Source organism: Daphnia pulicaria, chromosome 8, assembly GCF_021234035.1.
Source record: "Daphnia pulicaria isolate SC F1-1A chromosome 8, SC_F0-13Bv2, whole genome shotgun sequence".
NCBI lineage: Eukaryota > Metazoa > Arthropoda > Branchiopoda > Diplostraca > Daphniidae > Daphnia > Daphnia pulicaria.
Genome location: NC_060920.1, coordinates 9517947 through 9545555, shown reverse-complemented (window position 1 = coordinate 9545555; position 27609 = coordinate 9517947). Strand labels below are relative to the sequence as shown.

The following is a 27609-nucleotide window of genomic DNA, read 5'->3' as shown; positions in this document are numbered from 1 at the left end:
ATCATTGAAAGAATTATTTTTTTAAATTTAATTGATTATTTTTTTTTTTTTTTTGGTATTAGCCTTCGGTGTCTTTTGGACTTATTTATACATTTTTTTTTTAAATTCTTCTTTACCATTTTCACCGCAAACATCCGGTGACAAGGTGAGGCGTCGTTGTCGCCGTCGATTTAAGAAATAAAAAAGAACGTCGTCGATCAAAATGAATTTACTGTATACATTTCTAAGAGCGGGCAAATTGACTGGTATTTTACGAAACTTTTTTTGTCCCCCACTTGTGTTTCCTTTTTGCTCTTTTTAACAATTTTATGTCCTCAGGCTTCCTTGGTTTCGTCTAGTAATCGACGGTTCCGGAGTAGTGAATTCAGGAGTAAATTGTCATCAAAATCATCTGCGAGTCAAGGACGAAAATAATTTAAATTATTGTCGGTCCCCTGGAACGTAACAGCAATTTTTTGTCATTACCTCTTCCAACGACAGGGGACTGCCTTTCATTTTCGAGTCAATGCTGAGATATCGCTCTGCGGGAGGTATTTAACGGAAGAATTAATTTATGTCTCGATAAAAATAGCAAATCTAAATGGAGCATATTCAACTTTTTTAAAAGCTAAAGGGCATCGCTGTACCCAAAGTCCGGACGGGAAAAATAAATCAAATTGCCACTAATTACCGTGGGCCAAATGAAGGCGGACGAGTGCCATGACGAAAGCTTCGGCTGTGAGAACTCGGTTTTTGGCGAAGCGCAAGACCAAACATTCGAGCACTTTGTTACTGACGGTCAATCCAGATTCCCACAGGATGGGTCTCAAATTGTAACTACTCGTCTTGCCACCGTGGGCTCGGTCGTACTTGCCAAAGGCCACCTGGAAAAAAATAAAACAAACAATTCAGCCGATGATGGGAGAGAAAATGATTCCAGTCAGACTAGCGCTTAAGATTTGGTTTCAAATGTTGTTACGTACCCGCCAAAAGTGTAGGGTGTGCAAGAGGGCGGGGACGTCAATCAGATTAATCTTGCCACTAATGTTGAAATCCCTGAGCATGATGAGACTTTTGCAGAGCTCCAGACTGGGCGGCTTCTCCGAGCCCATGAGTGAATTGAAACAGGGGACGTTGGCGCAGCATCCAGACGGACTGACGTTGCTGTTGACGCTGACGGGTCGGGCGAGATCGGCGCTGTTGGCCGTCGTTCGAAAACAATTGTAATTTTTCAGGATTTTCATCAGAATGCCGGCGTCAATCTCCGTCGGGTATTTGATGGCCAATTTGCTGAAATTACTTCGAACTTCCGGCTACAAAATACAAAAAAAAATTCACGGCGAAAATATTTAAAAATAAGTTTACTCCGTAATGAAATCCAATTCCAATTCGTACGTGTTTGAAACCATCTTCAAATCCTTCGGCAGCGACGTTCCTGAATATCATGTTGTCTTCGTTGACTTCCCTAAAACCAAAAAAACAAAATTGAATTAAAAAAATGGCCACATTTTAAATTTTAAAATGTAAAAATTAAACATGATTAAGTTAAAAATTTACCAAATGTTGCTGTGCTCGTCGGTAAAGATGCGCAAGAGGAATTTGCCCTCGCAGTGGGCGATGCCGGTTTGCGGGACGACCACGTAGTCTCCCGGCGGCAGCGTGAAGAACGTCACCACTTCCCTGGCCACTGAGTGATTGGTTACATCCAGCGGTTTCTGGGTTCAAGAAGGAAGTCGGAGTAACCAAATAAACAGAAAAAAACAACCAGAAAACCAAATAAATAAATAAACAAACAAAAGTATATAAAAGTCAATGACTCGGACAAACACGTGCACTTGGCCAAGACAAACCAGACGGACCGGTTTCACCGCGAAACACAAAAACTACAGTTAGCCATTTCCACCGAAAAAAATAGAGTCGTAAACCACAATTCCAAATAGGAAATAACGTCCTGTTATCAAGTCGAACAAGTAAATCAATCTAACCAAACAACAACAACAACAACAACCAGGGGGCAGAAAAATAAATGGGTTCAACTTCTTTAGGGACGCAATGACAAGTTGACTAGAATGTGAACATCTCGTCCGGCGGGAGTGACACGGAATTTCAAACGAGAATAAAAGGAAAACACCCAGACCCACCCATATCGAGACCCCCAGAAAACAGTCACCGAAATGGGTCCCATTGTTGTTGTCGCCGTCGTTGACCAAACATGGCGTGAGCGGCTCATTTGCATGCCGACCGCACCGCGTATTCACGTCGATTCAACGGTGACTTATAGCGGGAGCAACTTGTCAGATACCTGACGCTCAGTAGTGTGTGATGTGAGTAATAGCTACGAATGTGGAATGCAAATGATTATTACGTGCTCGGTGACAAAGTGAGCGGTGAGCCGGTTGACGTTGGGTGGCACTTCGTAGACGGCGAAACCGATGGCGTGCATCGAGCGGTTGAGAGTCGAGCCGGAGCCCGAGCCGCCGCCGCCACCGCCACTAGCGCATCCGCCGGCGCTGTTTTTCTTTTGTTTCCCGAGAAGGAGAAGTCCGTCACGGGTCTCGTAGTGCTGCGTCACCGACACGACGACGTGGCACTTGGAGCTGGTGGCCGCCGTCCTGGGGATCTGGACGAAGAACTGCGGGTTCATGGCCGTCGTCTCTGTCGAATTTCATCAAACGTCGTAAAAGGCAATGCAACAACAACAACAACAAGAAGAGAAAAATCAGAAAAATCAGGCGGATGGCAATATGCGATAAGTAATATCTTTCCCGATCGAAAATATAGAAACGACGTATCTAAAAAGTAAAAGAAGAAGGCGTGCTGTAACTCTCTGCAACTCTTTTTTTTTCTGGTATTAGATCCTATAAAGTCCCAAACTAGCGGCTCCTTCACCAGCCATCCGTCGGCTGTATATAATCATAGAATCCCCCTTCCACCAATATGACATACCCAAGTGATGTGGGCCTCCTCCGGCGTTGTATCCGGCTCGCCATCTTCGTCGAGCCAAAACGGCTCGCCAAGGTTTCTTAGAGTGCAGCGCTGGCTCGTTCATCCAATCATCCGGACCGATGTGAACCAAGTCCAAATGTGTAAATTGCTTGGAAAAGTCCTCGAAAGACATCCTGTGGCAATCAAAACAATCCATCAATCCAAAACATGACAATTTTATATTTTTCCCCCCGATTGGAGGCGTACCAGAATTCTCCCTCGTTGCGGACGCGGACCGACAGGAGCTCCTTGTCGCGTTCCGAGAGCGAATCCCACTCCCAGGAGCGCTCCGACCAGGGTCCGCTCCACTCTCCACGACCCCAAGGGTTCCTGAGTCGGACGAGCGGCACTTCGCCGCGGTTGCTGCTCCTGACGCGGGCCAGTCCCGTCACGCTGTAGGCCGTCTGCGACATGAGACCGTTGCGTAGACGCAGAGCCCGCGGCTGCTGCTTGGCGCCGCCCGACGACGAGGCCTCCTTCTCGCCAAAGCTGATGCTGGCGATGAGGAGCGTCGAGCGCGGGACGGCGCTGTTCAACACCTGGTACGTCAGGAACTTGTCCTGCTGCGACAGGCAAAAACTCTGACGGTCGACACGAATTTTTAAAGAAAGTCAGTCAACCCAATCCAAACATGGTCGATACACGCAATTTTTCTAACATTCCCAGGTTGTTGTTGTTTTTTTATTACCTGGACAATGCCGCCGGTCAGGTCTTGTAAGGCTTTGGTCGTGAATCCGGCGTGCAAGTTTTCGTACGTCCCGTAAAGTCTAAAAATGAAGAATATCCGAGACGTGAGTATTTATGCCGTCAATCCCGAAAGCAATCAATTGTTAACACATACTTGGCGTAAGCTTTCTCCAGTAGGGCGGCCCAAAACTCTTGCGGATCCGACGAATGCAGGTAGACTAGTTTGCCGCGCACTGTGGGCAGCTTGTCGTCGATGACCACTTCGACCCAGTCGCCAAAGTGCCAGAATCGGAACCTGCATTCATTTGATTATATTTCATGGGAGAGAGAAAAGGTTATTATCTCGTAATTAAAGATTTCGACAAGCTCCGACGGACTGGTCGTCGTTATTTATTCGAGAGTCCATTAAAAGATTCGTTTCATCGATTTCAACGTCATAATCATCCGCTTGAAACCCGATAACCATTGGCATCTACCTTTTTTCTTCGTTATTTCTTATTTTTCTTTTAATGGACGCATTCAGTGGGCAGTTAAAAAAAGTGAATTTGAAAAAGAAAAAGCCGCGCGGCTCGTTCGTCATCAATGGCATACGTAGACTGGCCCTTTTTTTTTTTTATTTCCCGACCCTGGGCCGGCCAATCAGTGAAAGAAAAATTCAACAAACGTTTCCGTTTTGGGAGTTGCCTAATAAAAAACAACAACAAGAAAAATGAGAAAAATGTTGGCCCTTTTTCGGGACATTGCGGATGACTCTCAAGTTCAAAAGGGACTGGGGGGGGGGATCTAGTGTAGCGCTGCATCAGCCACGGGTCGGCGATTATCTGAGCCCAACTAGCGCATCTCATTATGCATATAGACTCGTAATCGTAAACCTCGATACCTTTTATATGCCACTATAAGTGTACATCTATCTGGTATTTATCTTTTCAATCATAAAAAGAAGAGAATAAAAAGAAACGGGGGGAATGATATGGAAGATTATGCAAGAAAAAGAAAATAAGAAAAATAAGAAATCGCTCGGGACCTGAAGAGACCGCAGTAGTGGAGGTCGAAGGTCTGGTCGGGCGGGACGACTCGATCGAGGAAGCGCGGCGTTAGTGTCAGGGACGAAATGGCAGCCAGTAACCTGTTGTTATTTCGCCAGGCAAAACACATACACACACACAAAAAGAGAAGATGATTAGATATATAAGAGTGGCAGCAGCAGCAGCATCATGTTTCTGCCTTCCCATGTACATTCGCTAATCATTTGGCAGTCGAGAGGGGGGGGGGGGGGGTGAACGACAATCGTGTTAATCGTCGGGGAAATGAATGGGTGTGAGTCAAAGCGGAAATGTCCGCCAAATAAAGGTCGGCACTTCATTTCTACACAGCTAAGTACTAGTTGGGAGTTTGAATACCAAGGGTCGCCCAATTCGCCTTGCTCGACGTCGAACCGCGACGCTCCGTTGGCAATGAACGTCGGCCGCTGGCAAATATCCTTCAAAAAAAAAATTTCAACAAAAATGAAAATGAGACAAAATGAATTTTAAAAAAGTTCAATAATCTCATCATCAACGAGAAAAAACAAAAAAAGTCAAGTCGGTGCGGCGGGGAGATTTGAATTCGTGAATTGCCTCCCGCCGAATGAAGCAGCGGTACACATAGAAACACACATACGGTCACGGTCACGGTTTCCAATTAGGTGGAGACCGGAACGGTGTAACAAGAGTCGCACGGCTCGGCATTTTTGCGCCAAAGTTGTAGTGCCACAGAGAAACAACTGCGATTTGAAATATAATTGCCATTTCATAAGTCCAAAGATTTCCCATGTCTATCTGACGTGAGATGCACTAGTGATATCTTCCCCCCCCCCCCCCAATTTCTCCGAGGCCATTTAGAACAAAAGAAAAAAGATGGAACGATCAAGTTATGCGATGGAAAGGATAGACCGGCAGTTATCACGACCCAGCTCAAGCCCAGCTGATGAAATAATTGAAATAGCCTTAATTCCGCTGCCGTTCTCTCTCTCTCTTTGCTCATTAGTTCACTTCAACGTAACGGAACGTTGTTTCCCCCAATTTTTTTAGTTTTTTTTATTTGCCGGGTCGTCACGAACACACACGTAGTAAGGAGAAGAATAAAAATATGCCACTCCCACTCGCCTCCCATCCCAACAATTTTATTTTTTAAACCGGGAGATTTTGAAAAGAAAGAAAATTTTTTAAAACTATTTTTATTCTCTTTTTTTTTAAAAAAAAGCCCGCGGGTGCGGGATATTCTACCAAACTGCACCGCGCGGCCCCGAAAAAGTTCACGAAGAAAAATAATAAAAGCTTCTACCGTGGTACACGTTTTACCACACCCATTTTTTTTTTTTTTTTTTTTTTTTTTATTATTATCGGGATGGATGCAACTTATCTTATTATTTCCTTTTAAATGTTTTTTTCTTCCAGCTAGGATGATGGGTTAGAATAGAAATTGACTTAACACGGGAATTCGATTTGGTTGACTGACTGACCCCCAAAGAAAAATGTTGCGTCCTCGGTTATCTCTCGTGTAGAGAGAGCTCTTATCTCATCCATCATTCAGACTTTTTCTTCTTATTCTTCTTTCTATTATTAATCTCAAACTGATTTCCCCTTCTACTCCTTATTTTCGGGAAAAAAGAAATAATTTATCTAAATGTACATTTTCTATTTCGAATCAAAAAAAATCTCAAAATGTGTTACGTGTGGTCTGAGCCAAGTGATGGGTCCTCCCAAGTTGGCCGGCTTCTTGTTGGTGTAGAGCGATCGGGCCGTGGTGGGGAAGTCGGGATCGTCGAAGAGCAATCCCCTGTCACGGCAGACCCGTTTCAGCTGGTGGTAGTTGGACGGTAGGTGCCGGGCGCCTCCAACGCTCGTACCACCCGCTCCGCCGCTGGCCAGACCTCCTCGTCCTTGGTCCTTGGTCGTCTTTTCATTCGTCCAGTACCTTTTTTTTTTTAAAAAAAAAAAGGGAAAGCCATTCAACAATTATTTCAGCCTCTTTTTTGTTGTTGTCGTCGTTACTCTAAAGGTATGTTGTTGTTATTTCTTTCAAAAGGGGGAAGAGATGAATGACCATCAAAGTCAAAGCAATCAACAATTTAGCCTGACGTTTGGCGTGCTAACAACCGGGTTGAGACTGTGGAAACCTTGGTACCAATGGATGCTGAAGAGAAGGTCAATTCGAAATTTCATTAATCTTTTCGGATGTTATTTTTTATTTTTTTAACGATTATTTCAATCTGGAAAGGAATGTTTGTTTTTTTCTTTTTTCCAGGTTGTGCGCCCCACAGGTGTACAACAGAATGAATGGGCCATGTTCTTACCGCTCGCACACGAAGTTTACTACATACAACTTTTTTGTTTTTCTTTGACCAAGGGATGTTTATGTACTGGACGTGTGTACGTTGTAAAAAAAAAATACTCTGCTTTTTTTTCTCTCTCTTTTTAACTTACAAGAATATAATGAATAGCAAAAATAAAAACACGCAAAGTCCGTCCACCTTTTCGAGTGTAAGAATTTATTCCCCGAGAATAAGAGAAACCCCCGTTGAAAAAAAAAGAAATGTCCATTTCCATTTTATTATTGTTATTATATTAGCTGCTGCATCTCAAAAACTACCGGCATGCAGGCGTCTAGCTCCGCAAAACGGTGCATTGCGGGACCCACAACCAGTTATGGTGTGGTATGCAAGTCGACGGGCTAGACGTATGCGCGTGCATTTATCACACTTCTCATTTTTTTAAACCTCTATTTCCTTTTCTTTATTTTAAAAAAAAAGGTTTAAATTCTTTTTTCTTTTTTTCCCCCAAAAAGTATTCCGACTCTTAACGGTCGCTCCCGGCGCATCACGAACGGTTGATTGCAGCATGTTCCAATCAACAACAACGGTACACACACACGTATAAGAGTCTGGGAGAAATAGATAAGGAAAAATAAAAGAAAGAAAATCTTTTTTGGGTGAATGCAACAGCCCTGCGGTAGGGTCATTCGAAATCAGATGATTAAAAAAGCCAACTCGGATGAAGCGCAGCAGTGGCGGCTCAAACTTCACGCAGGATCAACGTGATTGGGAAAAGGCAAGCAGGTGGAAGAGAAGGAACAAGGAGCTATACTATCACTACTGTTGAGTCTCTCAGCTCAAACCTGTTGGTAATTTGTTGAACGTATCGATCGATTGTGTTGTCATCTATTAAATGCATCGGGATAAACGACTTTCTTTTTCCTTTTTTCCTCGTCAAGGATCAAGAGGGGCCCAGGTGTTTTCCCTTCGTCTGCCAAATGTTCAAAATGCTGGCACCTGGGCCTGGCCAATGACGGAACCCTGTCGAATCCGCCCGCATCAAAATTGTTGTCAAAAATGATTGCGGCGTTAAATGTTTTAGCGAGAAATTGGAGGTGAAAGTCCGACGAACGGCAACAATAAAACACAAGTCGCTGGACTGGGGGAATTTTTCTCCGGCCGGGAAAAAAATGTGAAGTGAACGACACCCACAGACATACACACCGCCGCCCTACCACATAAAAAGTTCCTCACCATCTCAACACACACACCGCCAATTACAAGACTATTGTTTATTTCTTAACATTCACGCCGAAACACGGGAGAATGTGAAGAATCAAATAGGAAGGAAGGAATAATAAGGACATTAAAGAAGAAGAAGAATTTATTCTTCCCAATGATGGAACATATGGTGGGATTGTTGTTGGGTAGGGTCATCCGAAAAGGTCACCCTGTTAACGAACCTTCTTCTTTCTCTCACTCGTCAGTTTTTTGAAAATGTTTCAAAATGGGGGGGAGACTCACCGGGATAACGTCGACTGTTTGTCTTCACGCGGAGGCGGCCATCCGTTGTTTGCCCACTGCGGTGGCGGCGGAGGTGCTGGCTGGTGCTGCTGTCGATGAACCGCTCCATCTGCTACACATTGGGAAAAATAAGGGAAAAAACAAAAAAATTCTTATTTGAGACCACCAACAATAATATTACGGCCACAAGAAGAAGAATAGGGATAAAACGTGTATAAGGAAGATGACTCGACACCGTTCCCCCCTTTGCCGATGCCAATCACTTGGCACCAGAGTGTTAACTTCTTGATTCGACTGGTCGTCGGGAGCTTGTCAAGTCAACAAAAAAGGCGCGTGTCTTGGCACAATTTGAAGCCCCACCAAATATTGGAAGGACAACCGAAATGTGGGTATATATACCGTACCATTAAAAAAGAAAAATAGAAAACTCGTAGCTGGCAAGAAATACAAAAGAGAGAGAAAAGAACGGGGAATGACTCGGTGAGAAAAAGATCGCGGGAGGAATGCGCCATCCAGCCCAGAATCTTCCTACCCGTTCCCTGAATCAACCAAGGGCCACTCAATGTAAAAACGTGTCGTCTGATAATTTCGAGATGGCCATCTTCTCTATACTCGCCCAGATTTAAAAAAAAAACCAAACAATTCACGTAATTTTGACGTTTCTCACGAACGAACCACATCTTCTTATTTCGCGGGAAATTGTTGACAACTCTTTTTTTTACAAAAAGGAAAACCCCCCTTTCCTTTTTTATTAAAAAAAAATCATATTTCCAAAACCGGAATGAGCTAAAGTGTTGGGATGAAGAAAAAGTGGGGGGGGGGGGGGGAGCCGCCGCCGGGAGGATCTAGTCACGCCACGCCGAACACGTCATCCCAAAAAACTACAGACACCAGCATTTTATTTCTTATATAAACCACGGCGGAGTGTTGGAATAAGAATAAGAGAGAGAGAGCTTTTGCCATCCATAAAGCACACACCTCCCTTTTAAAAAGAGAGAGAAGATTTTCCACTCAAAAACTTTTGCGTGAGAGAAGAAGTCGAAGGACACATACACACACCAAAAACTTGACTCTTCGCACAGCACCATCCAGCCAGAGACTAGTGTCATCCTCTATCATGTTACCTTAAAGTCCCGGAAGCGAAGAAATAAAGCCTTTCAAGAAGCACAAAAAGTAATACATTTCCCCTCCGTCTTTCATCCGAGCGAGGAGAATATTACGTGAAGAAGATGGACGAGATGTGAAATGACGCTGCGAGTGAAAGTTTTGTCGGTTGCCAAAAGAAAAAAAAAGAATAGCAGGAGTAGTTGGGAACGAGCGCCCTTTGACCGTTTCCCGAAGTTGGAGATCAAAAGTGAATCAGTCGCGAGAAAGAAGAGAATGAATAAATATTTGAAGGCGAGCGCCAGTTTCATTCTTATTCCCCCTTTCATTTCCTCCTCATTCTTCAGCTCGAACAATGAAAACAAACGACAAGAAAAGACCTCAAATGACACGCGAACGGCAAAAGAAAATGGAACGAAATAAAACAAGCAGACAATACTCAAGCTGAGACAACTCTCCGCCTGATACATAGTCGTGTATAAAATTTATTTTTCTTGTCTTTTCCTCGGACTAGGGCTGCACCTTGGGTTGAGCGCTGGGGGGTCAAGTGCATCAACATGGTCCGCTTTTGACTTGTATTTATTTATTTATTATTTTTTCCCGACTAAAGGCAAGACGGCGGCGGTACAAATCATTTCCATTAATTCCCGTTAAAATAAGCTTGGCTAAAATATTCACGTCTTACGTGTGTGTGTGTGTGCACAATGGAAAGTTGGGGCGCCGTACCGGAGAGAGAGAAGAGAAATCGACGACATTGGCGCGATTGATCGTTTGTAAATTATCCCTTCGTTTTCTTCTTCTCTTTTCCTATACGGATCCCACCCAAAAATAAAAGCTAAAAAAAGAAAAAGAAAAAGAAACAAATTTTCTTTTGTTCTATTGTTAGGGTCTTCCTACTCTCTCCTCATTACGATGATGATGATCTTGTTACCAACGGCTCCCCATTATCATTAGGGCCGCCAAATAACTCAAACACCGAAGAGATGGATAACATCCAGCTAGAGACAATTCAAAAATGGGCCGACGCCCTGACTGGATCTCCGATGGAGTTTTGGTTATTTTATTGGCACGATCGTGGCCAAAAATGTTGAACGGCAAATGAGTTTTTCGACCACCACACGACGAGTGGTGTGTGGTGTCTTAAAACAAAACAAAAAAGGGGGAAAATGATTTACCGATGGCGGCCGATCTCCACCTGTGCGGCATGGCAGATCTGATGATGAGGAGTAGGTTAAGGACAAGGAGAAGGTGGAGGCGTCAGCCGAAAGAGGAGGAGGACGTGGCGAATGACTGGTGGTGGACGACAAGGGTAAGATGATGATGAAGAGACTGTCAGCAGATCTCATGATGACGATGTCGGCCGCATCGGAGAGAAGTTCATCCTCTCCGTTTCGTGATGTGGCACTAGGTCAAAACCAAACTCAAACAACCCCCCAAAATAAAAAACCTTCGCTGCGACTATACTCTGGTCTATCGAGCAACTCTTCGTAACGAGCCAACGTAATAATCTCTTTCGCCCAATTCACAACGCACACACAAACAAACACAGAGAAATGGAAGGAACCAACTCAAATGCAGGGGAGAGGCCTTGACAGTTGGATATGAGGATAACCCCTTCACTCTCACGATTTTTCACTCTCTCTCTCTCTCGGATGCGGATGATTCGTGATGATGATGACGATGATTATATCCACAACCAAAATAACAGTCGAAGAGAATTCTCTGTAGGGGGAGGAATGGTTCAAAGGTTTTGTGTGAGGTTAAGTTACGAGCAGCCCGAGAGACACACAACACAACACCAACTCACGTCGACGAACCGACAACGACTGTGTGCCCAGCCAGTCAAAGCGAACCTCTGACTCGTGTAGAAAAGTGAGAGAGAGAGAGAGAGACCTGTTGGGCTCACCACTCCCGGCGGGTTCAGCTATACGTCTATTTTTTTCTTTTTTTAAAAAAATAGTCAGAAGAAGAGTTGAGAAAACGACTATAAAGATGCTCTTTTCTCTGGTGTGTGTGTGTGTTTGTGTAGAGTGTGTGTGTAGTGTACTGTAAGCCCCTCTGGGCCTCTTCTTCTTCTTGCAGCTCTTTGGCATGGGCACGATCGAGAGCCAGCAAAACTCGTCAATGGGAGACTCTAGGCACTAAACAATTAGCATAGACTATCTCGGCAGATTATTCGACGTTCCTTTCTTTATGACGCAAGATCCTTACTTGGGATTTGCGGGGGGGTTTGAGAGGAAAGACGATAGCCGGGGCCCATCTTGACCAGCAGCAGCAGCAGCAAGCGCGTCCGTATTCGACGGATAAAATGGCACAAGACACAAAGTGCGTTCAAACCCTCTAAAGCTCACACCGGATCCATCTTCTCACCTGACATTTCATGACCGGTTGCCCATCGACGCGCTTTTTTAAAATTTCTCCCGACGTGACGTCAGAAATTCACGCTAGATTTTGATTTTTAAAAAATCCGCGTGCGCAACTTGTTCCGCCGCGTTGTACTCTACGGCGATGGTCAGTGAACGAGTCTAGTGAACACAACAAAATGAAACGTCGTCGGACTGGATCAAGAAAAGAAAAGAGTGTCGACGTCATTTTTCATCTTTTTAAAGCGAACAAAAGAAACGCGACGAATGTTGTCCATTCTTTCATCTTCTTTCTATTCTGAAATCTTCTTTTAACCAAGACATTCCTCGAGAATGCCAACGTAAGATGCACGGGAAGAGGCCAATGGAAAGTGTACAGCAGCAGCAACAACAACAACAACGAGAGAGAGAAAAAAAGAACAAATTTGTTGCTGGTTGTTGTCGAGACTCAACATTTTCCCGCAGGGCGTCGGATATTACTGTTGTTGTTTTTGCTGCTCCTTCTGCTCAACAACCCCTCCAGTGCTCCCGGTTGTTGTTGTGTCCATCAAACGCTGGAAATAAATTAAAAGAAGCTCGCACACGGCCGAAAAGAATGCTGAAGACCCCAGCAGAATGTTAATAAATGTCAAACGGGAAATTTTTAAAAATCATCCGACTGAGAGCAGGCACCTGTCCAACTTTCGATTTCTGTTTCAGGTGCGTCCCAAAAATGAATCCAAAGGGGGTAGTAGGAGGTGTGAAGAAAGGGTCAAGTCCCGAGAAAAAAGAAAAGATGAACCGTAATTGGTTTTTACTGCTTTTCTTCAACTAATTAAATGTGTCTAATACACGGCGGCGTCGGTGTAAATGACTAACGAGGCTCACAGTGTGAATGTTGGCTCTCCCCTGTCATCATCATCATCACCTGCGCCACCCGCCGGTGTGTAGGGAACGAAAAATAAAACGGGGCGAAGAGGAGCAACAACAAAGTCGTTCGTCGTCGCATCTCTTAAACTAAAACCCGACTAGCAATTAAATGGAAAATTCTCCGAGCCATCTTTTTTTGGTGTAGTCGCCACCCCGCCGTGATTAGCTCACACAGTCGAGTAATAGCAGCAGCAGCAACACAATTCAGTGCGCAAAATATTTTTAAAAAATGTTTTAATGGCGAAGGAATAACGGAATCGGCGACGACGCCGAATGACGCTGGTGGATGGCGTCGTGTAATTGGACGATAGCGGGACGATCTCCAATTGCAGCAGACGCAACCCAAACGGGAAAGTCACAACCGACAGCAAAACAACAACAACAGCAACAAGAAGAAGAAAGAGGAGAAGGACCTCTGAGCTGAAGCTCCCACGTCATTCACACAGCTATAGGCTCATCTCATCCGCTACAATTCCGCCGCCCGGACGAACCACAGCAGAGTGTGTACCGACGCGGATGTGGTTCAACCAGTTTCCTTTTGACAAGCGCCTCAAAGAGAACGGAGGGGGGGAAGACCTGCGGTCTCAATTATTTCTGATTTCCCATCACTTGAAATATCGTTATCCCTCAACATTCCTATCATCTGTGGGGAAAAATAAAATAAAAATGAACAAGGTCTCTTTTCCCTTCTATCAATCTAAGCATTTGTTACATCACTAAAAAGTTCGTTCAACTACTATAAAGATAATATGATCGACTGTATTTCGACCGCAGGGAATGCGAATCCCTGCGCAACAACAAAGTTGCACACGAGACAATCAAATGAGATTCTGCGGCTCATCTCTCACGACATTCGTGTGTCGTTCTCTGCCTCGGCCGCTCGTTCCAACCGATTCGATATCATGAAAAGAGTCGCTCTTGTGTGAGATTTGATTATTCTTCTCCTCTCCCGTTGACGATATGGGAATGAATGAAAGGCATTTACCAAACTGGTGTGTGTGTGTGTGTGTGTCGAGGCTGGCTATAAGCCATGCCAACAAAAAGACGATGGAATCACACGAACGCACAAAAAGAGAAGAATAATTTTAAAAAGGAATACAAAAATATCAAAATGGAGAATGAAATAGAGAAAGAGAGAGAGAGAACAATGCTGCTGGGTGATTGAGCAGAAAAATGGCCGAGAGAAGCAGAGAGCGTGACTGGACAAGAATGTTTCACGTGCACAGGATAGATGGTCGTGGTGTGGTAGTACCACGAATTTCGCTCGTCAATTATTCTTTTGCCTACCATTTCGTGATTAGCGCAAAGCATTTTTACTTTTTTCTCTCCCGTGTACTTTTGTTCTTCTCGCCAGATCAAAACGGCTGACCAATTGGTGACTCACACCAAAAACTCTCTCAAGTGTCATCATCAAAAACTAAAAAAACTAAAAAAAAAAAAGTAAAAGTCGTTCCATTTCTGATGGGCCGCACCCCTCGGCCATTTAGTCGGTGGCAGCTGACGTTCGGCGTGACCTATGAAAAAACAGATCACGGACCTTCTTCCCAAAAGAAAAACAAATTTTTTCATTGGATGGAATTCCCTCCCTTTCGCCATGTTCCTATACAGCGTCCGTGTGTGTGCATATGATGGATGATTTTGTCGAGTATTCGATGGCATAGACTACTTTCTTCCAACCCGTCGAGATTTTCTTCTTCCTTGTATTTATTTTAACAGTGGATTCATCATCCGGGACGGAGCGAAAAACACCTCGTGCCACGCACGCGGGACTCGCGGCTGCGTGTTTTATTTTTTTATTTTATTTTTCGGGGATGCTGGAGCAGAAAAAAATAAAAAGTTTTCACTTTTTTTTTTTTTGGGTTGTTGTTGTTTGGTTAAAGAAAAAATTCTGTTGATCTCGAGATCTTTTGGTGTTGAACGAATTTTGTCTTTTGTTTTTGTTTTCCAGCTTCACTCTCTCGTCTTTTTTTTTTCATATCAAATTTCCATTTGATTGATCATCTTCGGAGGAGACGCGGGAGAGAGATGGAGCAACTCGAGTCGGGAGGTGGTGCGGCCGTGCATTCAATCCCGAAAGGAAATCTTTTTTTCGGGGGGGTTTGACGGTTGATGATTGGAGGCGCGTGGTACGAGTATAAGAAGAAGAAGAGGCTGAAAATAACAATTCCGACCATGTGATAAATAAATAAATAAAATAAAAAATAAAACAAAAAAAACGGGAGAAAGTTCCGAATAACCAAGTATAGTTATTTCTCTCATGTGTGAGCTCGGCTCGTCATTATTGACGTCCAAAATCGGACGGTGCGCAGAAAAATTTCTCTCTCGTCGAAACCAAAATAAAGAGCCCACGTCGACAATGAAAATGAGCTTGTGCCCAAAGTGAGAGAGAAGAGAGAAAGAAAAAAGGCGAAGAAGGGGGCACACCGGCACACACACACACACACACACACAAAACCTGCCTCTGATGGGCTTTCTAGCGCAGCTGCAGAAAACCTATAAAACAACAATTCATGTGTTTTGGCTATGCCCGTCTCACGTCTTCTCCCCTCTACAACTGGAAACGTTTTGAGCGAATCCCACCGCAAGGTTTTCGGAATCTAATTAACCCATTTTCTTCTCATCTCCAGCAGCAGAGGGGGCCCAATGTCAGAGTGACGTCAGCGGAATGCAGGTAGATACTTTTTAAGAAATATCGGGATAAAAAAAAAAAAGGTTTGGCGCGCACGGCGAAACGGTCCGGTGGCGGCGGCGGCGATTTCCCGATGGGGAATAGAATATCAGAAAAAAGAAAAAAAGAGTTATACATAATATACCTGTACAAACTACCTTATACTATAGAGCCGGTGAAAGATCTATCTGTTAACCATATAAGGCCAAGCCCTCGTTTCCCCACCAGCCAGAAAAAAAGAAGCTTTGAACATCGTCCCGATTCTCTTTTTCATTTCCAAATAATAACACACACACACACACACGGACAGTTGGACACATCGTTTTTTTCTGCTGGCTCACGCTTGAATTCACGTTTTTTAATATGGTGGAAAGAAGAAGCCCAACGTCCCACGGATCGATGAGCTCCTTATTTCCTTACACGAGAGGATTTCCAACAGTTTGACAGCCATTTTCAACTCAATCGTCTCTGCTCCGACTTTCCATCTTTTCTAAAAAAATTCTGAATGGAGAGAGAGAGAGACCCGTGTATAATTATATACGACGGGGGGAAAAATAAAAGGGACACGCGGGATAAATACAAGCTGAGGTACAACATGAGCAACGAGAATATTTTCCCTTTCCGAGAGACGTTGGGGCTTGTCGAGTTTTGGCCTCTAACCTTTTTGAACTTATTCCGAAATGTCTTCCATCCGCTGCTCCCCGCACCAGACACAATGTCGAGCTTGGTAGAATGAAAACGTGAACAACCAGCAGCACCCGACCGTACCGAGTGTTGTTTGACTTTGTGCTCCTGCGCTTGTCTGACCTCTTCTTCCCTGCCGACATGTACACAACACACAAGGTTTTTTTCTTTCTTTCTGGTCATTGTCTACACCACGACAGGCAGCAGCAGCAGACAGTGTGTCTATACTCGTCACGCAACGATCTTTAAACGCTCAATCATTCGACTACATTCGTTCAAACTCTTGTAGCTTCTTTCTCTCTCTCTCTTGTGCGGGGTGATGACCTTTAATGAGTGAGTCTATCCATTTCCACCTCGATTATGAGTCATTAGCCACCAGGTAATAGTGATGACTCGAAAAAAAAGTCTTCTTTTCTGTATTTTTCAATTGATTTGATCGATGATGATGGCCCATTGACTCAATTGCTTTGTGACAGTGCGTTGCCCTCGACGACGACAATTGCTCCGTTCAACTCGAAACTCAGCCAACAGCGTTGATTGGTTTCGTCTGATTGCTTATTGTTATTGTTTTGCGCCGGGGATCACAGATAAAACAGGTAAGAAAAAGGGGGCAGGTAGCAGCGCGTGCGACGGTCGGATATCACGCTGTGCCCGTTCGTTCTACAAAAACCAACGAATTATTTTGTTTCGTTGAAAACGACACACAGAAAATGGTAAGAAAAAAAGGAAAAAAAAATTACGAGCAACAGGCGCCAAGAAGGGCCAGAGTTCCAGTCATTGACTTTTGTTGTCTGATTGCACATAGCGATAGTTTTATTTTACCTTACAACAGTTGGTAGAGGGGACCCCGAAGAAAAACAAATTCTGAAACTTTTATTCTATCGTCGCCGCGGCCGCTGTCCGGGAGAAATAGGGCCGATTTAATGGAGTCGTTTATTGTGGGGCCGGTGTGTGTAACCAAAAGACAAAAAGATGGAGGAACGTGCGCACAGCCAGCCAGCGCTGGATGGGGGCGAGGCAGGAAATGGGGCGAAAATTATTTTCTTGTGGTTCCCCCCCCCCCTCCATTTTCTTCTGGAAATTATTTTGTTGGTTTTTTGTTTTGTTTTTTAAAAGGGATCTATCTCTAAATATTCCCGTCTTTATTGTCCAATATCATGGCCTAAGTGCAAGCGTGTGCCTTTGTCTATTTCTATTATCAACTCGACGGGCGGATTTGAGAGCAGTTTACGACCCTGGAACGAGTGTTCAAATGGCTGTCGTCGCCGGTCAACGAGCCTCGTATAATGACGACCAGCGCGGATTGACCGCGGACGGCCATCCTTGTCGTGACTGCAAACCGATAAAATTGGCGATAAAATTCTAACAGAGACTAACCAAAAAATAATACCAGATTGGAGAAAAGAAAAAAGAAACAGGAAGAAGAAGAGAAAAAGGGGAATAGCAACAGAAAGAATAGTGTTACGATTATCCGCATCATTTTATATGAAACACAAAAAAAAAACCCACCACATTCCAGATGGAACGATACGAGTCTTAATTTTCTTCTTCTTCTTCTTTTTTAACTTTGCGGAACTGATAAACAAAAAAGAAAAAACCGGACTGATGGGAAAACATTCGACCGATGAGATTTCAGTTTTTGATTTATGATTTTGTTTACTTGGCTTTGCGACTTTTTTTTTCTTGTATTGGCTACTGTTCGTGAGCGGTTTGGCGGTCAGACAAGGACGCCGAACCGAGGCCACATAGGAACAGAAGGCGTCAAACATATACCCGTCTGTCCACCCACCCATCCGTCCGTCAAATTCTAAATCACGTCCGTATAGTTTGGTTGGCCAGCAGCAACGGAACCATCGGGGGAGAATCCAAAAAGGAAATGCCATCCACCTCTCTGGCTGTGCTAGCTGTTCTTTAATTTTCTGTTACAATTTTTTTTGTTTTTGTTTTTGTTTTTTTTTCAAGCTCGACGACTTCATTTCATTTACCAGTTTTTAGTGCGATTCGTTAGCAAAGTGGGCGAGATAGGATCTCGTCGCCGCCCGGCAATTATTGACAAACAACAACAACACGTTCGACAGGTTCGGGAGGTTTTTTCTCGTTTCTCTTTCTCCGCCAGTGGAGCAGGAAATGTGTGCCATGTCATTAAAAAAAAAAAGCCAAACAAACAAACAAACAAACCCCCCGCCGTGACGTCAAGTCCAAATTGAAGAAGAAAAGAAAAGAAAACGAGAAACAAAAAAACATCAAATATAGTTAGATATGCAATGCGCGTGCATAGACGATGCAGTTCCAGTTATGTTAGTGTGTATAGTACCTTTCGACCTTTTTATTCCCTCCCGCAAAGTGTGTCGAGACGGAACAACGTTCCACTCGGTCGACGACTTTCCCCCCCCCCATCCACAGAAAAACAAAAAGGAATAAACAAGCAAACATAATCATAACATTACATTACGTGCATTCACGTAATGTACGAATAAAAATAGACATTCAAGTCTACCGGTAGCGCGTCATTTCCTTTTTTTTTTCTTTTTTCGTTTGACGGGAAGAAGAAGAAAAGAAATAAAACCAAACGATCCATACCAAAGAAAAAAACACACACACGGGAGGACTTGGCAATTTAATGACAGACACCGTCAGGATTGTTTTTTTTTTTTTTTTTTTTTCTTTGGTGGTATCTCATTTCCCGCCTGACGGGGGTGGATGGGAGGGAAAGTTACTGTTGTTTCATTTCTTTCTTATTTTCGGACAGGTGACACGACCGGAGTTGATGGGTACGCGCATGGCAGAGTCGCGTGAAAAAAAACTGAGAACCGCGACAGAGACGGAAGAAGAAAGAAAAGAGATTTGTTTTTTTTCTTTCCCTTTTTTGAAGGATTGCATGTGAAATTTTCGGTGAAAATATAAAAAACATCGGACAATGTTCTCACGGAAGGAGTATACACATATATATAATATTATATTATCAACAACGGCAACCCAAAAGTATATGGTTGTTGTAATATAGGGACGTGATGTGTGTTGTACACCGAGTCCACAAAAATCCATCAGCCGGTTGTGTGTCGTTAGGCCATTGTCTTTCTCATTTGTTTTTTGTTTTGTTATTCCTCTACTTAGCCGATCCCAGAGAAAAGACAATAAAAATGACTCAACTGCAACTACTTAACAAGAAAGTGGGAAAGGGATGAAACACAAAATAGCCGACCAAAAACAACATCTGTACACACACACACAGAATCTTGAAAGGCTTTTTCCTTTTCTTTTGCTGGAGAAAAGAGAGAGATGGGCGGTCCCTGTCGCTAATAGCCTGGTGCTGGTACATAAAAAAAAACTTTAATGGCATAGCACAAAGTCTACAACTACACTTCTCCGTGTCTATCTGATGACAACCTGTTGAGCGTGTTATCTTTGTGACTTTGGCGAGCCAATGTTTCCGATTCGATTCCCTTTGAAATATTTCAAGATAATACGAAAGTAAAATTCCAAAAGATATATTCAGGCGTGGAGTTAATCATATGTACAAGTCGTATACAGAGGTGTATATTGAATGCTCGGCCAGGGGAATGTGAAATACTAATAAGCCGTGAAAACTGATACCGGCACCTCAGCAGAACGTTGCCCATCAACGTTTCGCTTCAGCACCGCAGCAATAGAGCAACAGGGAAAACGGAAAAAAGAGTCGCCCGTCTGCTTTTCATACCGTGTCAAACCACCACCACCACCACCACCAGCGTTGAGATCAAGAAAAGATAAGAAAAAAATTCACGCGGAATGGACGACAAGAATATTTCGCGCTGTCATATTTGACTCGAAAATATTTTAAAAACCTGTCGGTTTGATGCCGAGGAATTCCGGATCGGCAAGGAAGCGCGTAAATTCAATTTGAATTTTTGTGTTTAAAAAAAGGATTTTTTTTTTCTCTTTCCTCGAGTTCGGGAAAATAAATTCCATGTATCCCGCGTGTGTGTGTAACGTGACCCTCTTCCATTCTTTCTCCCTTTCCGTCACTCAACTGAGTGTGTTTTTTGTTTTGTTTTTTTATTATTTTGTATTCGTTTGTTTGTTTGTTGTTTCATCACGTCTCGTCAATAAAATTATTTATGGAACTCTTTGCACGGCCAGAGAGTCATAAGTGTACGGTACATTTGCCGAGGTAAAAAAAGAAGTTTGAAAAAAAAAGAAAAGAATTGCTTTTACCTGCTGGTGGTGTTGGATGGACGGCCGGCTCGGTCGAATTTTTATACAACATCCTATATCTCTCTTATACTTGTACTAACGGCCACAACGGGTCACGAACGGACGAAGCTCAGAAAAAGCCCAAAACAAAAAATCGAGAAAAAGAGATTTATCTATCAGAAGTTGCCCTTTTTGCAGCGGCAGCAGCAGCAGCAGCAGTTGATGGAGAGGTAGGATGGCGTGTGTGGCCGCGGGCGGCTGATCGTCGTCGGCTCAAGAGACTGAACGAACGCACACCCAAACCGGCAGACAGACAAGACAGACACACGGCAATAAATATCGAGAGAAGAAGTTACGCCAGCCCCTCCACAACAAAACAAAACTCAATTCTCCTTGCGATGATTTGCCACCCAAAAGGAGAACGGCACTCACATAGTCGACCGGGTCGAAAGTTAAAAACAAAAATAAACACACCAAATTTACACTCGAGCGAGACGAGCGCACAGAGTTTTTTTTTTTTAAGTTTGGGCCTCCCGATGGGTATGTAACCGACCACCACCACCGGCCGACGCACGAAAACAAACACACAAAGTCCCGACCGTTCGTTAATACAAAATGTTTGAACGAAAAAAAAGAAGAAGAAGAAGAAGAACAGGTGCGCGACTGCACTGCTTCTAAACTGTTGGTGGAGGAATTTTATTTCGGAAAAAGAATAAAATAAAATAATACAAGTTCTTGTTGCTTGTTACTCTCAAGGTGGATGGTAACCAACTGACGACTGGCCCGTTGCAACCTGCCGGACACTACTACTATAACGACAAACCCCAAAAAATATAACGAACCTAACTAACCGACCAACTGGTCAGTTCTCTTGTTGCTCCCGTTTTCTTATTGTTGGACAAGAAAAAGCGCCGATAGCGCTATGTAGAGAGAGAGACAATCAGCAGTTGTGGAACAGAGGAGCGAAATCCTTGGTCGGTTCCGCGTCAATTCAACGCCAAAGAAAACGAAAGGGAAAAAAATAAGAAAGAAAAAAAAAAAGACTATTGGCCTTTTCGGTCGGCAGTCGGAGCGTGATCAATTGCCAACTGTGGGAAAATCTCTCCTCCCACATACAGAAAATGATGATGGAAAGAGAGGGAAACAATAACCGACGCTGCCGACGTCGTCGACGTCACGAAGGAGAAAACGACGACGACGAGTGCAGAGAAATGCCCCACCACCACTACCAGTGATTTATTAGCCGTCCGTCCGGCGTTCCGATGGCCGTAAAGATTATTTCTACGGGGCAACCAGAGAGGAGCCAAAAGGAGAGGAGAGAGATGAAAGGCAAAACGGATGGACGTTGATGGCCATCATCCTTCGTGTTTGGCTTCACGTCTGATGCGCCCTCCCATCTACGGTCATCATATTCAATCTCCATGTACGGCCCATCGCATTCCAGCGAAAAAGGGGGCCATGACTCGAAAACCTATTCTCCCGACACGGGTCTCTCCTCAAAACTGACCGAACGACCTCTGATTGTCTCCTATCGACAACTGGTCGGGGGAAGCCAACCACAAGAAAATCAAACAAGAAAAACAACAGCACAATTCAAATAAGAAGCAGCTATATCCAAACATCCCAAAATGCCATCACCAGCCAAGCATTATGATTATTAAATCGTTGGCCTTATGTGTGAGAGTGCCTTTCGGGGTTAGCTTCCCCGCTTCTGATTACCTATACACGACTGCACATTGTATGGGAGCTGCTACTACTACACAGCCAGTCGTCGTGTTGGTTCGGTGTACAGGTTAAGAGATTTTTCCCAACCACACAAAACAAAAGAACAGTTGGTTTCTCCCCCTGTTCATTTACTTATCTCGATATTTTATGGTAATTTCCTTTTTTAACGTCAACATTTCAAGTGATCAAGTATCGATTGTTTTTGTTGTTTTTTCCAAGACTTTTTATTCTTCTTTTAATTTCTTGTCTTTTCATGCATGAAATCCCGTTGACGCTACCCCTCTACCAGCAGGATGTGTAGCGATACCGATGAAATAAACGGGAAACACTACAAGAGGTGAGGTCCGCCATTGGAATGGGCCAGGTGGACTAGGCAGGCCGGACAAACGAGAAAGAAATACAAGGCGATCGGACAGGTTCCGTTAGTGGCCAGGGCCAGCAGGGACGCGCGAGAGAGCGGAAAAAAAGAAACAAGAAAACATGTATATATACGCGCCAATTGTGTAATCTAGTCCAACTGTTCTTAACTACTATCTTACTGCTGTATCTCGCCCACCTTAAAAGAAGAGTAATGTATAACCCATTGTTTTTCTTCCTTCTTCTTCTTCTTCTTCTTCTTCTTCTTCGTTACAAGACTAGCTTATCTCATTCGAGTCTTTTTGCTTGGCAAAGTCGTCCGGTTCTTTTATTTCTTTTCCTTGTCGGTATAAATCACAGTCACGAACCGCAAACGGATCCGACCCGTTTAAGAGAGAGAGAGAGAAAAAAAACGGGCCAAATGAATTCGGAGAAACAAATAAAAACTATTATTCGATTTCCCGCTGATAATATTTAATTCGCGGCGTGATGTTATCCCGTCAAACGAGTAGGAGCGAGATTCCCTGGGACGGGATTGAAAACGCCAAAATGGGGTAAACAGAGCAGCAGGCGAAATGGGCGACTTTGAAACAAAATTAAGCGATGCGCCCGAATGATAATCATCCATCAGCGAGTTCCATCAGTTTGTTGTTGATTTCCATGATTACGATTAAGGTCAGAAAATCACGACCAACCCGTTTCCAGTGAGGCAACCGTCGGGCTGCGGGATCTGCCGAAATCATTCCTTGTCACACATCGTGACTCCCGCGTCGCCCTTCGTCTCCCACGCCTGCGCCATTATTACAATCATCAATATCGAAACGCAATCGAACAGCCCAAACAGCAACCGAAAAGTGCGTGCAATCACGGTCTGGCTATATAGAATCTCGCGTTTCGGGACAACTGTTTCTCACAGCAGTGACTTTCCATTTTATCGATTACGGTCGAATCACGACGATGGCGACGTAATGATACAACAACAACAACAAGTTCAGTTTTCGCTCCGTGTCGCGCGTCACATGGTTAAGGCGCCGGGTGAATTTGGTCTGCCGGCAGTCGAGCGGAAAGATTTATTAGCCCGGCTCCCTCCCTTCCTCTATATCGCGCCATTGTTTCTTTTTTACTTTGCCTATAGGTGTACGCAATACGCATCGGAGAGTGAACTGAATCGGCAGGGCCATGTGAAAACGTCGCCACAGTGGGAAACGAGAATCGGAAATTTGTTTTCCCCGATTTTGTTTTTTCTTTTTCATTTTCATTTTGTCTCAGATACTTTACTGTGGTTCTGCTCGGTAATTTTTTGGTTTAACGAAAAGGGAATAGGTCGTGCGTAAGAGTTGCGCATCAGGATCACCAACAAACAGTCTACGATCTGTCACTCTACGGGACGTCTGTTTACATCGGTTGTTCACCTGGCAACGGTGTGTGTGTGTGTTGAGTGTGGGGGGGCTCTTTTTTTTGTAGTAGAGACAATAGACAAATGTGACGTTTCAAAGAAAACTTAAACAAATCTTTATTGACATTTACGTCACTTAAAAAATGATTGGAATGGGGGGCCTGGGACTGGATCTAGATTCTCTCAACGAATCGGTTGCTTCGAGCATGTCAGTTAGAGACATGTATTCCAACAGTAACCTGAACTCGGCTAGCAGTCTTTCTTGGGCCGATGACGTGAGTTTGCTTGGGTCTCAGAACAACAGAGCACCGCTATTTTGTGTCTCTCCCTAACGACTTGACGGGTAACTTATTTTAGACTCTTTTTTGTTTTCACAGGAAGTAGAAAATTATGCCACCATGAAAGTGCAGCACTATCTTGACAATCTGGAAGACTTTCTTCACACAGGCGATCCACCTAGTGAAAGATGTTTCAACCAGTCTGAAGCCGAACAGTGGATGCAGCTAGTCAATCATTTCAAGTAACAATGAGATCAAAAGTTTCAATTCAACCCCTGACTTCAACTTGAAAATTTGTGAAAAAGGTTCCACGGTCTGTTGAAGGAATCTCAGAGACAAGTCAACGAAGAGCAGTGGAGGATGAACCCCATCAAGAAAGAATTGGAAATACAAGGGCACAGGTATGCGAAAGAAAATGAGAAAGTGAGAATGTTTGATTCTAATCCTCTTTTTGTCTGAAAAAAACAGTTTTGTCAATTTGCCATCAAACAACAAGTATGGGATGAGCAGCACATCTATGGGCTACAGCCATTTTCAGACACCGAGAGTCAGGAGTGCCTACCCTACCAAAAAAGAAGTGCAACCAATCAGGATTAGAAGTGCTCATCCGCTCAAATCACCACCTCTGCCAGTCATCGGTCTGCGAACGGGTGCGAGATCCGGCAACGCCAACGAGCGTTCCTACTATCGTCCGCGGAGCCCGTCCAAAAACGCCGATTACATGAAAATTCTAGATGAAACAGCCCGCCTTTCCATCCAAAAAAGCATGAGTGTAACAGCTGGCGACGTTCCAGCCTTTAGCCACAAGAGCATATCGCCCAGCAAGAACTACACTCAACTGAAAAGGATAAAATTGCAGCCGTCTGCCCTTCCCAAGTTCACGGATAGCGTTACAGAGACCATCACCATTTTGCCTCCACTGGCCGAAGCCAAAAATTCTCATCCGCTCAGAAGCAAAGTCAAGCCCAAAACGAATCCTGCCGCGCTTGTGACGAATCTCAAATCGGCCAATGGCAAAATGAATGGAAGCGAGAACGTTGTTGGCAGGAAGCCCACCAGTGCCGTGCAGCCAAATCGGAGCATAGCGTCGCAATCAAAACTTGGACAGCAGCACCGCCAAATGTATAACATTCCTCCATCCACTTACCGTACTGGAAATAGTATCGAATTGGTTGGAACGAGCTTGTCGCTTTTCGATCCTATCGCCAGGTGTGTTCGCCCCATTTCAATACCAAAACTGCGCACAAATTTTTGAATTACCATTCTGTATTACCTTCGAAAATATCTGGTTTTTAAACTGTCTAGTCGTGAAAAAATTGCGATAGAGCAAAAAAAGTTCAACCTGTTCCTTGCCCGGCTCCTACCTCCCTTAATAATTGTTTTGAATGAATAGTTCAATTATTCAACGCTAAAATCCCCTCAGACAAACATGTCGGGCGCCGACGTGTCTAACTACTACTACTCTGTACATTGTGACGATGAATATAATCTAATCTATCTGCAGTCCATGGCTAAACACATTCATTTCGAGAACCGAAATAGAAGGGGCCGTCGTGGATCACACATAGACGGGCTAATTATACGACGGTCGGATGCGACGCTGTGCACAGCAGTTTGACGAGGGACGTCGATCGCGTTGCTAGTCGTTTGTAAACCCGCTGTGACCCGAATTTTTGCCCAGTTGGAAACTTGCGAGAAAAAAAGGGAAAAAATAATTAAAAAACACCTTTTTCGTCGTGACTAAACATGGATTGCAGTGAAAGTTCCTCATGCTGGACCATCTTTCTGCAGAACGTGGAGCTCGTAACGAGGATATGGGGTGTGTTCACTTCAATCGGTAAATGCTTACACTGGCTAGCTAGCTACTCATTTCTTCTTTTGTCTTTTCATTACGAAATGGGAAATCTTTCAACGTGTTGCGGATGCGGAATGATCCAGTGCACACACACACACACATCTTTTCTCTTTTTTCGCCAAGGAAAAGGAGGGAAGAAAAAACACGGTTACAACAGACGAAAGAACGTGATCAGCTTAGGATTGGGCTTGTGGCCAAAAGACTTGGGCCTTTTTTCCTTTCATGTTGTGTCTCATTTGGCTGATCTTTTTTCTTCAAAAACCCATCGGCTCTGAAAATAGACACGAAAGCTTCTTAAAAATCTAGTACGCAAGACGGGTGACGTTAACGGGATGTATGAGTTACAGTCATCACAAGTGTAGTTTCACTTCATTGTGGGTTGCATCGATTTTTCAAAAAAAAAGCCCAGCATTAATTGTAATAATAATTACTTGTTTCTTTTCGGTTATGATATTAACAGTCCTGGTTGGCGTCGGCGTGGACCTTTGTTTCATTCACCAGCTGGCGGGCGGATTCGCCATGTAAGCATAAAGACAAATCACCATCATTTATCCATTTCCCCTCGTTTCCTTCTATCTGAAATCGATTACGATCTGGCCACTTACAAAAGAGCTAGAGAGAGAAGAAAAAAATGAAAGTTGAAAATGAACGTCTCCTATTTCGTTGCGCCGCATAAATTCAAATCGTTTAGTATGCTAGCTACAAAGTGGAAAGACCGTGAATGACTTGATAATTTATGCCGCAGAGCAGCTGCCGTGATCACCCTATTCCTCGAGACGTCGTGGGCCGTGACTGTTCTCCTTCAAGTATGTCTCAGGTATTATCATCAAGTATTCAAAGAGAAAATAACAAGTGCCCTCGGTCGTTCGGTTCACTAATTGGACAAACGAAAAAAAAAATTGGAAAAACGTGAAATTTTAAAAAAGAAAATAAACGAATGTCAGGTATGAACACCATCCCATTTTTAACTGCTGGGACGCTGTCTTATGGTTGGATCATTGGAAACGGACTGTCATCTACACAATTTTGGCTGTCCTGCTCTTTGCACAGCCTCACAGGGCATGGTTTACCACCGTGGGAGGCCTGATGCTAATCGCATTAGGACTCTTGCACGCTGCCAGATGGTATCGCAAGCTCAAATCCGTCCCAATGTCATTAATTGAGCAACAAGACGATGGGTATAACATGTCAAAAGTTGAGCTTTCATACGCAATTTCTGATTTTTAACGCTTTCAATTGATTTCGAAAGCAGTTTTGATGACGACGCCGAAATCGACTTGTCTTTACCAGACCCCGTTCGACATTTGGACAACTATTCAACCTCAGCAACATTGGAGCAGCAGCAACCAAATAGTTACAACATTGGCGATAATCTGGAGAACGGGCATTTACGGGTCGTCGCGTGATAAACCAAATTACCGAACAGCAACAAAAAACGTCCTTTTAGATCATAAAAGAAAAGTACCGAAAAGAATGTGGTCAACACTGCCGTCACGGATGCAAAACCAAATCTCAACGGGTTTCGCTCGCTAGCACTTCCAACACCGCATTCTGTGCCAGTATACATAATATATATAATAATGAAATGAAAATTTTTAACTCGTTAGCTGCAGTTGGATTATTAAATTAA

At 43.8% G+C, this 27609-nt stretch overlaps 2 protein-coding genes across 4 annotated transcripts; one reads left to right on the top strand and one right to left on the bottom strand.

Moving 5' to 3' along the window:
* Nucleotides 1-285: 285 nt before the first annotated feature.
* LOC124310943 (calpain-9-like) lies at nucleotides 286-25961 on the bottom strand. 3 transcript variants are annotated; one of them, XM_046775127.1, is made up of 16 exons: nucleotides 25851-25961; nucleotides 8468-8579; nucleotides 6363-6606; nucleotides 5052-5131; nucleotides 4676-4777; nucleotides 3806-3946; nucleotides 3653-3731; nucleotides 3172-3545; nucleotides 2926-3098; nucleotides 2345-2634; nucleotides 1537-1694; nucleotides 1375-1444; nucleotides 963-1292; nucleotides 671-863; nucleotides 466-521; nucleotides 286-391 (listed from the first exon to the last, which is right to left on the bottom strand). In XM_046775127.1, exons 1-16 carry the CDS (start codon nucleotides 25903-25905, stop codon nucleotides 365-367), a joined length of 2484 nt encoding a protein of 827 aa, XP_046631083.1. In that variant the 5' UTR covers nucleotides 25906-25961; the 3' UTR covers nucleotides 286-364. The 3 variants fall into 3 exon arrangements, with proteins under 3 accessions (XP_046631083.1, XP_046631084.1, XP_046631085.1); XM_046775128.1 differs by lacking the exon at nucleotides 25851-25961 and adding an exon at nucleotides 20390-21158; XM_046775129.1 differs by lacking the exon at nucleotides 25851-25961 and adding an exon at nucleotides 10747-11418.
* Nucleotides 23906-25627, top strand: LOC124311245. Its single transcript, XM_046775653.1, has 4 exons — nucleotides 23906-24121; nucleotides 24224-24366; nucleotides 24430-24525; nucleotides 24593-25627. The coding sequence occupies exons 1-4, from the start codon at nucleotides 23990-23992 to the stop codon at nucleotides 25377-25379; spliced, it is 1158 nt and encodes a 385-aa protein (XP_046631609.1). The 5' UTR covers nucleotides 23906-23989; the 3' UTR covers nucleotides 25380-25627.
* Nucleotides 25962-27609: the final 1648 nt, after the last annotated feature.

What these genes read in the sequence shown, in the direction of transcription:
- LOC124311245 (XM_046775653.1), top strand. Translation starts at nt 23,990, where the DNA reads ATGATTGGAATGGGGGGCCTGGGACTGGATCTAGATTCTCTCAACGAA. An exon ending in GTCTTTCTTGGGCCGATGAC is followed by an intron (nt 24,122 to 24,223) that starts GTGAGTTTGCTT and finishes TTGTTTTCACAG; the next exon opens with GAAGTAGAAAATTATGCCAC. An exon ending in TTGGAAATACAAGGGCACAG is followed by an intron (nt 24,526 to 24,592) that starts GTATGCGAAAGA and finishes TGAAAAAAACAG; the next exon opens with TTTTGTCAATTTGCCATCAA.
- LOC124310943 (XM_046775127.1), bottom strand. Translation starts at nt 25,905, where the DNA reads ATGGTCCAGCATGAGGAACTTTCACTGCAATCCATGTTTAGTCACGAC. An exon ending in AGGAGGCCCACATCACTTGG is followed by an intron (nt 2,635 to 2,925) that starts GTATGTCATATT and finishes GAAATTCGACAG; the next exon opens with AGACGACGGCCATGAACCCG. An exon ending in CCGCCTTCATTTGGCCCACG is followed by an intron (nt 522 to 670) that starts GTAATTAGTGGC and finishes TACCTCCCGCAG; the next exon opens with AGCGATATCTCAGCATTGAC.